We start from the raw sequence: 11878 nt of genomic DNA, 5'->3' as shown, positions 1-11878 counted from the left end.
TCCGTCAATCGCTGGGATGGCGGCCATATTTGAAGGAACGCGCATGCGTTCTTTTAAACGGGATGGAGCGTGATAATTTCCTCACGTAGGGACTTCCGTAGGCTGAGTGTCGACAAGGAGCTTAAGAAGGGTGTCGGTTTCGAGGTAAAAGAAGTGGAACCTCCCTGTCTCATTTTTTTTTTTATCCTCTTCGTGGATATTTTACAAGCAGCTACGGAAAGGCCACCTAAGGTACTAAATCTGACCATGCATTCAATTTCAGAAACATTCTGGTCTGCAGCAGCATTAGATACTTGGCGACTTAACTCGAAATGTTTTATTTTCCATTGTTTTGATACGTAATGGTTGTTTTTTAATTGTTTAATAAACTATATTTGTGGTTTTGGATTCGCTGGTGTGAATTTTAACAATGTCATTAAGCAAGGTAATCCACTAACGCGACGTTACTTTGTAGCACTGAGCTGTATACATGCATACACACATGCAGATGTTTATTATCGGCAAATATAAAGTTTTCTCTTGTCGTTATTTTGTTTTAACGGGCTGCTGTCACAGCACGTGTGAGTAAAAGGTGTACACATTCTCCGTTTTGTGCCACCTGTCATGTACGATCAGTCGTAAATACTCATTAACATCAAGTCAAATACATATCCTGTTCTTTCAGATGCCTAGTTTGTAAACATTCGGCAGTCCAAGGGTTTTTCAAATTCTTTAACCAAAGATCTGATACAGAGAAAAGTTGTTAAAATAACATGAACCACACAAAACGTTTTTCTTTCTAGTACCAGTTTGCAATTAACCCTGGTTAACACTGACCAACTGCAGAAAAAATGTGCATCTTTCATTGAGAGAAGAATGTGGACTTTGAGTTGATTCTTGTACTTTTTTCAGTGTCTTTTCGACAGGTGCTGTTCTCACTGTGTCTGTCTGTTGAGGACATCCCTCTGTGTAAAACAAGGACCAGGAGAGAAGTTCTGAGGCAATAACACGAGCAGGCGGCATGGGCACAGAGGCGGCCAGTACAGAGCGCTTCCTGCGCGAGTTTGTGGAAGAGTTTCCCGAACCACTGAGCCCAGAAGACCCGCTGCCCCTCACACCCATGAGTAGCAGGATTGGTGTCGACGAGGTGCGGGGCGAGAGCCTAGACTGGGCACAACGGCTGCTTGCTGCCAGGTCAGTAGACGGGTGCGCCTGCATCAATGTGCTGCAGCTGCTTGCATACAAAAGGCTTGATGAGCCAGTTCAAGTTCCAGGTGGGGAATGCAGTCATACCTATAGAGTAAAGAACATCATGTTACTCTGATTAAGCATTGTAAAAGATGCAAGTCTATTTTAGAGAATTGTCTGGTGAAGAAACAGTTCATTTGCTGCTCATGGGAGTTTTATTTGCAAAAAAAACAATGATTGGTTTAAAAAGAGAACTAATCCCATTGTGGAGGAGGCGAGTTCTAGCAACTAGAGGAGGAGGTACCAAGACATCTAATTGGCTGGTCTGACGTCTGCCCAAGGTCTGATTGGTTATCTCTCTGAACCAATCATTTTTCATTCTGTCCTCAGAACATTTTTGTTCAAGTAAAACACCCCTGAGCCCATTTGTCTTAAAACGCAATGGGGAAAGATGGTGTAATTATACAGTAAACAACAGACTTTACATCAAGGCAGTTGCTTGATACACATGCACACCTTTGGTCAGCTGGCTGGCATTTTCAGTTCAAGTCTGCGCTCGCACGCATTTACATGTATGTAACAGTTTTATTACCTTGTAAATACTCTGCACAGTTGGCAAACTATCTCAACGCTCGTCAAATGCTTCACAGTAGTGAATCGATCGTGCGCAGTGTGTCCAGAGCTGTTCCAACACTGCTGCCCAGACACACATTTGGAGTGCAGCAGGCATTTGTCCACAGAGGTGCACAATGATGTCACAGGCTTCATAGACGTTCAAGCGGACACATCCGCTAGTACGCTTACGTAGAAGTATGAACCAACCGTAATATATAGCTATGCGTTTTGTGAGCAGGATAGAATATCCTAAATTAAATGTTGGGTGTATTATTTGACACATGGTTGGATTCTAAATCCATTAAGATCTACAGCCCTGCCTGGTCCCCTGTGTCCTGGCCAGTGTGTTTTCAGCATTAAACACAGCAGGTCTCACCTAACGAACGCTGATGTGCTGAAGAGTAGGAGGCGATTAATGAGTAATCTGTAGGCCATGCCTGTGTTTTTTTCTGACTTGTCTTCCTCTTAGAATGTTTTGGGGATAAGCTCTGACTTCCTCTGAGCAGAACCAGCATTGTTTAGCCCTCTTCCTGGTTTTCAAAACACATTTCCTGTTTCAGTCTGCTTTGCAGCACACTTACAAAATGCGGCGAAGATTGCAGCACGGTGAGCAGGGGAAACGCGCATGAGCAGTCTGCAGTTTAGTGAGCTGCGATTCCTTTAGCGCTGGCGTTCCTTCTTGGTGGGCGGGGAGGGGGGAACAACCTTTACTTAGTGGTTGTAGATCTGTCTCATGGATTATTTTGCAACTGCTAGTAACCATAGTTGCGTTGAATTTTACTGAGGAATCTGTTTCTCATTCCAGACTGCTGATTGGTGTCTCCCTGGAGACCCTGTTCTTTTCTTGTTTTTTTTAGATACTCCTTTCAGAACTGTGTGTTGCAGAGTTTGGCAGAATGGTACTGCAAGGAAGGCATAGATGAGTGAAAAACCTCACTTGAGTCCCACATATATGGCAGAATGCCTTGCTTGCTTGTGTGTTCCCCCTTTTGAATGTGCATTTACTGTAAGCCTGGATGGACAGAGTCTAAGCAGACAGATTGGACTTGCGCATGGTTGGCTGTAATATTCAGCTTGGCACTAATAGGATTAGTGTAAGCTAGGGGCCATAATGACATCCTTTGTTTCTGTCCTGTTTATTCGAGAGCCTCCTGATTCCTCCTAGAAACAGGAATGCGTATCTCAGCAGCAGCGTTTGTCAGCTCGTCGATGACCTCATTGTCCGAGGCCCAGCTGTGTCACTGATTCTGGATGAGACCCTCGGAAGTTGGGGACCGTTACAGCCTCCCTGCAGCCCTGTGAAAATGCTCTGCAAGTGTACAGATCTTGAGGACGAAACTCTGTGGTCCTAATGATGACAGGATGAGCTTCCTCCGCTGTGTAACTGTAACTGTCACCTCTGTGAGGGAAATCCCTTCCTTGTTTCTGGGTGATCCGAGGTGGTAGGCCGGAAATTCAGTTTAATTACTTAATGCCAATGTCTTGATTTTTTTTTTAAATAAAAGTTGGCCAATACCAATGTGTTAACCAGTGTATGGTGCATCTGAAACACAAGGCCAAGAAAGGAGAAAGTCTCCCTGCAGATAGCTTGCAGCCTTTCTCACATGTCCCCCCCCCCACCCATCTACAGGAAAGCCCCCCCTCTGCTGACTGCCCTGCTTTGCCACACAGCCGTGACAGAGCTCCTGAAGAGCGACCTGACGACCTGTCACTGCACCACGGACCCCGGGCAGGAGCCTATCTGTGAGTGCCCTCCCCCCACAGTGTGCTGCCCTGCAGACACATTGAGGCCATGCAGAAATTTGGTGCTGCCCTCACACTTAACCTGCCAGATGAGTGACTATGGAGGTGTGTGGAAATTATGGTGTTTGGGCAGTTTTCCAGCTTTCATATTTATGCATGAAAGTCAATTTATTCTTTAATAAGTCAATTTGTAATTGTTGTAGATTTCAACATACTTCACTTAGTTTTGGTATCGGAAAGCAAATGAGAGTGACTAGCCATCAGCAGTGAGTATAGCAAAGCTTCAAGACAGAGCAGGCTGGCTAAAGTGTGGTTTGTGGTTCACAAATCTGGCAGCTCATTCTTTGGTCAATTAACCGACTTCCTGTTAAGGATGGGCATTTTTGATCATATTTCATTTCGAGTAATAAACAGGTTTGAGAAAGGAGTACTCGATTAATCGGGGGTGGAGTTTAAGCAAGGGGCGGGGCGTTTGCGTCACAGTATACATCCATCCATCCATCCATTTTCCAAACCGCTTATCCTATTGGGTCGCGGGGGGTCCGGAGCCTATCCCGGAATCAATGGGCACGAGGCAGGGAACAACCCAGGATGGGGGGCCAGCCCATTGCAGGGCACACTCACACACACACCATTCACTCACACATGCACACCTATGGGCAATTTAGCAACTCCAATTAGCCTCAGCATGTTTTTGGACTGTGGGGGGAAACCGGAGTACCTGGAGGAAACCCCACGACGAAATGGAGAGAACATGCAAACTCCACACACATGTGACCCAGGCGGAGACTCGAACCCGGGTCCCAGAGGTGTGAGGCGACAGTGCTAACCACTGCACCACCATGCCGCCCCCTGTCACAGTATACAGTAAACATTTAAAAGAAATAACAGCATGAAGTGAAGCTGAAGCGCCTTTTCTATATGATGCATTGTAAATATAAAATTAATCACATAGCCTAGACATATAAATATGTAAATGTTATATTACAAATTGTATTTATCTGCACAAAATGCATGTGAGCTTGAACTACGTGCCAATCATAAAATAGTGGATGCGCTTCTCCCATCACTTTAAAACAACGGCTGTGGTGAAAATGTGATACCAAGCGGCTACTTGCAGCTATTACATTTTTTACAGTCGCAACATTGAAGCCCTCATTGATTGCAAGCTGCAGGGTGTGTGCGAAACATGGCACTGATTCCCAAAGACTTTGATTTGCCAGATCCATGTTAGCAGCGTTGTCATGCACACATGCCATTACTTTTTCAGAGCTTAACAGCCACTTTTCTGTTACATCTTTCATGTAGTTGCCAATGTTCACAGCTGTGTGTCTTTCCTCGAAACCTCGCCTCTCTAATACTGCGCTGTGAATTTTCCATTCATTTATGTAATGACAGGTTAGCGTTATATACGATTCGGTGGTTAGCGAAGTCCACGAGTCCGTAGTTATTGCCACCCACGTTGGCTTCGGCAGACTGTGTTTTAGTGAACAAGCATTTTTCGTATAGAGCATCGATCCTTGCAGTGACCGTTTTGCGCGATGGGACAGTATAGTGGGGCTCAACGTAATTAAACGTTTAAAACCTTCACCTTCAACAAAACTAATAGGCATCAAGTCTTCTGCTGTCATTTCTGCTATTAACTGCGTCATCTTCTCTGCCCTGCCTTTGTCGCATTTCTGTCTGATGGTGAAATCTCTTATGCTCGTCTGACTGCTGGTAGTGGCATCGGTATCATCTGCTTTTTTGTGTTTATGTGCAAGATGATAAAGCATCGAGCTCGTTGTGGAGTTGTAGACAAGTGTGGCGCTGCACATCTTACACTTGACTGTTTTTTCGCCAAGTTTTTCAAAGTGTTGCCAGACATCGCTGGGCACTTTAGAAGCCATTTTCGCTCTGTTCTCCGGTCTTGTCTCTAGACCGCAACTTCTCACAGCCGTAACCAATAGAAAAATAGCTTTGCAATTTTAATTATTCCTTTTATAGATTATCTAATATATTTTTTAAAAATCAATTTAAAGTTTACGTTTAAGTTTGCATGGTGGTGCAATGGTTAGCACTGTTGCCTGACACCTCTGGGACCTGGGTTCGAGTCTCCGCCTGGGTGGAGTTTGCATGTTCTCCTCCTCATGTCGTCGTGGTACTCCGGTTTCCCCCCACAGTCCAAAAACATGCTGAGGCTAATTGGAGTTGCTAAATTGTCCATAGGAGTGCATGTGTGAGTGACTGGTGTGTGTGTGCCCTACGATGGGTTGTTCCCTGCCTCATGCCTATTGCTTCCGGGATATGCTCCGGACCACCAGCGACCCAATAGGATAAGCGGTTTGGAAAATGGATGGATGGATGGATGGAATTTAAAGTGTACCTCCACTGCTTTTGCATAAGTGCTGTATGCGTTCTCCAAGATAATTGGATAATCATTTTCATCCTTTTATCCATGGGTTTGTGAGAAATTTGTGAGAAACTCCTTATTACTTTATAAATACCACAATATCACATTGCCAAGACAACACACTACAGTATATGCATGCTGTCCTAGTATATTAAACAAAATATTACTAAATATTTCTTGTCATGGCATTCTGATATTTTTATTAAATCTATTTTTCTGACTAGATTACAATTAGCTCTTTAGCCTTATCATTGTTTTCTGAGATCATAACTTTTTTCAAGGCTGCATTTGTATTGTATTTCAGAGGCAGGCTATTTTCATAACCATTTAACAAAGAGAACTTTTCTAGTCCCACCCCAAAGTACCAAAAAGTACCCTGGCTGGTTTGGCACTTTTGGAACTGGAACTTTTGGTACTGGTACTCAACTGCGGCTGGTACTGGTACTGAGCGGCTGGCCGGAGCTGCACGTGCTCCCCGAGGCACAGACCAGCGGCTGGCCGGAGCTGCACGTGCTCCCCGAGGCACAGACCAGCCGCTGGCCGGAGCTGCACGTGCTCCCCGAGGCACAGACCAGCCGCTGGCCGGAGCTGCACGTGCTCCCCGAGGCACAGACCAGCCGCTGGCCGGAGATACATGAGCTGGCTGAAGCTGTTGGCTGGAGCTGTGTGAGTTAGTGGCTGTCCTTCATATACACAGGGCTGTGCAGTCAGTGAATGTTCTGAAGTCAACCTGCGTATTCGTGGTGTTATGAGCCCTTCTGGCTACTGAGCAACTGAGCGCCGCTTCATGAGGCTCATTTAATGGCGTGGCACTGCACTATGCTCGCCCTGGCGTCCTGTGGTTTCCTAGAAACCTGCGGGTTTGCGCTGAAGTGGGGCGCTGTAAGCCTCATTAGCAGGGTAGCCATGCATAGGAGGTCACTCGCTCCTGCTTCCACTAAAAGAGGACAAAGGGCAGCCTCACATCGCTGGTGTGACCCGGTGCTGGCTGGAATACTGAATGGCAGCCATGCCGCCCAGAATTAACCAGTCAGAATAAAACTGGTAGACAAAAATATTAGTATGACATGGAACAGAGGTGTGATTATATCTTGCTCAAAAGTCCCATAAACAGGGAAAATTAGTCGTCTTTTTAGTTGGCATAAAGTAGGCAGCAAAACATATCTGACCTCTAGTGGACATTTGTGAATCCTTTTTTTTTTTTTTTTTTTCTTCTTTTTTCTTCCCCCAACACATTGAAACAGTGTTAGATACTAGATGGATAGATATTATGTAGTAGAAGGATGATAAACGGGGGGGGGGTTGTGAGCTGCATGTCTGAGAACCTGAAGGTTGGTCCCTCCTGAGGTCCTCATTGTACCTTTTTGATCACTCGTGATTATGCTCATTTTACCGAGGGGACCCCCCCCCCCCCCCCCCCCGCCCCCGAAAAATGTCTGCACGACCCTTTTCACACCATGTACTCCTTTACAGAGCAGGCTGTTTACATGAACACTAGACTTATTATATGATGTGTAATGAAAGCATAGACCCATGTCCATGTGCCTTTCAGCTGCTCACCCTGGTCAGGGCTCTGGCAGTGGCTGAGGTTAGTCTGAGCATTCCCACTGACGTTGTGGAAGGTCATACGTCTGCTATTGGTCATTCTGTACCTGATACACAGATTCCCATATACCTACATAATGTTCCAGTTAGTGGTGGGTGATATGACAGTAATTTACCATGCCCTGTTGAAATGGTATCTGCGCTAAGCATTATCAAAAGAATCGCAATGCAGCATTGCTTAACACTATTAAGTGTGAAACAAAGCATCTGTCTCTCAGTCTGTCAGTCATATTTCATGAAAGTTAACATTACTGATGGGTAAAAGCAAACAGTATCTTTACATAATGAAGTACAGAAGACCAATTAACCTTAATATCTCCAAACTCTGCTACTACCATTTTACTGAAGTCTCTTGGAAATATGAACACCTTCAGACTGCTACATAGCAAGAGTATAAACTTGCTTTGGTAAGAATAAACAGTTAAAAAGCTTCTAAGTAAAGATGTACTAATCGGTGGAAAGGATTTTATTTCTCAATGTATCTGCTGGGATCACATGGGTTTGCCAATCAGAATTCTGCATTAAATAGGATTCCTTAAGTATTATAATGTTAGTTTGATTTTTATCCATCAGTCGCCATCCCCCCCACTGCATGTCCCCGTATCACCACACCCCCCCACACATCCCTGTACTGACGCTTTTCCATCCCGCAGTTCTCCAGTCCAGCTCTGTTCAGCGGCTTCTCTTCAGCAAGCTGCGGGAGGTTGTCTTCTCCTGGCATCAGACTCCCCCCGCCCTGCCCTTGGGCCCCTCACGCTTCCTCCTCTGCTCCACACACGCCATCCGTAACACGCGCCGAAAGATGGAGGACCGGCATGTTGCCCTTTCAGAATTCAATCAGATGTTTGGAATCCAGGTGAGGCGTCTCCGTAACTTGCAGGCGTTCACGCTCCTGAATGTCTTGGTTGGGGTCCAGGGCACCGTAAACAGCCAGCCCATGATTAGGCACATTAGCAGCGTCTCTGTTACCTCTGACTAGCAGAGCGACGCGCCAGCTGCGTGAAGCTGGCTTCCACCTGGAAAAGCTTTTAATTACCCAGGGTAGGGGGTTAAGTCCAAGAGGCTTTCAGTCAATTAAAAAGACCAGAGATGATGAATGGTGATAACAGCGTTACCCTTGTTCAGGTGTGTTTCTGCACAACTGCACTGGCAGGTCATATATACGCCCTGTAACATACAATGCCTCCACTTATCACCCACTGGCTGTGCTCGCTGTCCCGCAGGATGGGGTGGACCGTGGGTACTATGCGGTTTTTGATGGCCACGGTGGGGTTGATGCCGCCACCTTTGCCGCCACCCACCTGCATGTGCTGCTGGGCCAGCATGAGGCGCTAGCAAGCAACCCCAGCGAGGCCCTCAGGAACTCCTTCAGCTGCACAGATGACATGTTCAAGGAGAAGGCTACTAGAGAGGTCAGAGGTCAAATTTTAACATTTGCACCTTTATTTTAAATGTAAAAGTTTTTTTCTTTTGGTGAAGCATCTGGATTTCTCCCGTTTTTGTTGTAATCTCTAATGTGTGGTTGTGTGTGTGTGCGCATGCGCGTGCAATTTCTGCAGCGCCTGCGCAGCGGCAGCACGGGTGTGGCAGTGCTCCTGGCGGGTGATTGGCTGCACGTGGCCTGGCTGGGCGACTCCCAGGCTATGCTGGTGCGGCAGGGTGACCCTGTCACGCTCATGGACCCCCACAAACCGGAGCGCGAGGTGAGCACCTCAATGGCCGCATTCAAGAGGAGGATGGGCGCATTTGTGGAGTTTCTCTGCTCCCCTCTTTGATGTCCTCAACTTCTATCGGGCCACAGGACTCTTCCAGCACCTTTTTATCTTTTGATTTAGTTTCCTGCTGTTGGTTTGTCTAACCCGCAGTTTTTTTCAAGAGCCCTGTATACTCGTAAGATAGAGCCCTCTCTAGGCTATCGATTACACAGAATCATCTGCACTGCAATTGTGGGTTTGAATGCTGTGTAAATGGAGGTGGGATAAACACTGTGGATATCTGTCAAACTGAGTACGGGATGCAGCTGTTAAATGCTAACTGCTCCCCTCCCCAAGGATGAGAAGCAAAGGATCGAAGACCTGGGAGGATGCATCACTTTCATGGGTTGCTGGAGAGTCAATGGCACTTATGCCGTTTCTAGAGCGATCGGTGAGTGACTCCAGTGATGTTGCCATGGGATACCGTCCATCCCTGCACACCACCAGGCTTAGGACTGTGATGTGCTCTTAAAACGTCGAAACACCATTTTCTCCACAGCTCCATGACAACTATAAGACATGGCAATCCGAGCCTATCACCTTCTCACTTCCTGTTTTCTGTCGCTTATCCTAATTCATCTCTCTTAATTGTAATTTCTTTAGCGGATAGAGAAACATTTGTTTTTGCTGATGCAGTCCAGGCTTAAGCAGACGAAGGGCTGTAACAAATGGATAGCAGTTCCTCTTTGAACACGTGTTCTGTGTGCCAGGTGACTTTGATCAGAAGCCCTACATTTCCGGTGATGCGGACTGCGCCTCGCTGCAGTTGGATGGGCGGGAGGACTACGTGTTGCTGGCGTGCGACGGCTTCTTCGACACAGTACGGCCGGCTGATGTGCCGGGGCTGGTGCACGATGCACTGTTGGAGGGTGCAGGTGAGGTCGATGCCGTCGCCCAACAACTGGTGGCGCAGGCCAAGGCGGCGGGCTCCAGCGACAACATCACCGTGCTGCTGGTGTTTCTGCGCGAGCCGGCGCTGCTGCTCCACGAGGCAGGACATCCCCTCGGACTGGCAGCCAGGCCTCCACCAGATGGCACCCCGACTCAGCGGGAGGACACAGGGGGGCCCGGTGCTACCCTGAGCCGGTAGCTCGGCTTTGCAGTGTGTCAGGCTGCTGGGTCCTGTCCTACTTCAACCTGTGCCAGCCAGTGATCCATTCAAACCCTCAGCAGCGGCCTGCTGGCGATCCACTCGAACCCTCAGCAGCAGGCGGTCGGCGATCCACTCAAACCTTTAGCAGTGGCCGGCCTTGGCTTATGCCATCATCCGGCCTGCCAGCTTTCTGACTGCATTGTGAACATGTATAGCGCTCTACCAAAATCAGCCGAACATGTTCTGCTCTAGCTGCCTGCCTTTTGTCAGATGGTGCATTATTTGGGTCACTGTTACACTCAAAGGCCTGATTTCACCCTCATGTTCGGATGCCTGTGTGTGTGTCTCAGTGTCTTCCTGAAATCTGCTCAGTGTCGCCTTCATACTTGATACGTATTGCATCATATCCTGTTTACATGTGTTTGTGTGTGTATATCTCCAGCAGTATGAATGTGTGTGTTTCACTGCACACATCAGTGATGCATTCTTCTGTGCTGTGAAAAGGGTCCCTCCCCCACAATATAGGACACAACAAACCAGCTACAAAACAAAATAAACATTTTGGCCAAGTTTTCATCTCCGTTAGTGTTGTGCTCCCCAGTATTGCCGGTTGGTTAAACTCACCAAAGACTGCTTTACTGCTGAGGATATGCCTACAACTGAGACCCACAGGCATCTTCAGCTGGGGCTTTGGGTATTACTGTATTACAAATATCTTTAATAATTTAATCCCTGCTGGCAAATGGCTGTTATATGATGTCACTGGGCTATCATTAGAAGACCAAAGAATATTGGATAAAAGCCGAGAAGAACAGTGAGTGCTGGAGTCAAATGACCCGCCTCAGATTATCTGGCAGGCAGTCTCCTCCAAATCTCCCCTGGCCAGTGGGCGGGCCTTTTGGATTGACTGTAAACGGCAGCCAGTTGCAGCAGCTATCGGGAGAGATTTGATCATAAGAGTGGATAAGAGATTGTGCTGTTAATGAAGGGCTTGTTAATGGATGGGACACCAGTTAAGAGTGAAATTAAGATTACTCAAAGATGAATCCAATCTCCAGTAAGGGTATAATGCATCTTGGGGGTTGGTTGCTTAGCGCATATGCGGCAAAATATTTTGTGGTCTATAAATGCACACTGAAAAGCCTGCAAATCCACGTCAGCAAATGATTTAATCTGACAATAAACACAACTTATATTTGACATGACTTCCCCACAATGCGGTATGACTGCTGGGAAATGTTAGAACAGTTTATCTCAAACTCTGGCGCTTTCTCTTTGACATTATCAATATCTGATAACACTTCGTGTGTGTGTGTGTGTGTGTGTGTGTGTGTGTGTGGGAAATGCTGCATCATGAAACCTGAAGTCAATTATGTACCAAAACCAAAGACAAACATTTAGTTCAGCACACTACGCCTCCAAGTTTTTGAATTACTAATCAGTTTTGCTGTGCGTCTGACTTCAGTTACAACAGTATGTTTTGCTTTTAAACAGCGTCTGAAGATGTGA

General features: G+C 46.6%; 1 protein-coding gene across 3 annotated transcripts; it reads left to right on the top strand.

Moving 5' to 3' along the window:
- Nucleotides 1-44: 44 nt before the first annotated feature.
- Nucleotides 45-11708, top strand: ppm1f (protein phosphatase, Mg2+/Mn2+ dependent, 1F). 3 transcript variants are annotated; one of them, XM_048996656.1, is made up of 8 exons: nt 45-231; nt 892-1173; nt 3413-3525; nt 8176-8378; nt 8746-8934; nt 9082-9225; nt 9574-9667; nt 9987-11708. In XM_048996656.1, exons 2-8 carry the CDS (start codon nt 1001-1003, stop codon nt 10364-10366), a joined length of 1296 nt encoding a protein of 431 aa, XP_048852613.1. In that variant the 5' UTR covers nt 45-231; nt 892-1000; the 3' UTR covers nt 10367-11708. The 3 variants fall into 3 exon arrangements, with proteins under 3 accessions (XP_048852613.1, XP_048852622.1, XP_048852630.1); XM_048996673.1 differs by lacking the exon at nt 45-231 and adding an exon at nt 2928-3224 and having other exon boundaries at nt 1057-1173; XM_048996665.1 differs by lacking the exon at nt 45-231 and having other exon boundaries at nt 1031-3224.
- Nucleotides 11709-11878: the final 170 nt, after the last annotated feature.

The sequence above is a fragment of the Brienomyrus brachyistius genome, chromosome 2 (genome assembly GCF_023856365.1).
Source record: "Brienomyrus brachyistius isolate T26 chromosome 2, BBRACH_0.4, whole genome shotgun sequence".
In the NCBI taxonomy this organism is placed as follows: Eukaryota; Metazoa; Chordata; class Actinopteri; order Osteoglossiformes; family Mormyridae; genus Brienomyrus; species Brienomyrus brachyistius.
This window is presented reverse-complemented; position numbering and strand designations above follow the sequence as displayed.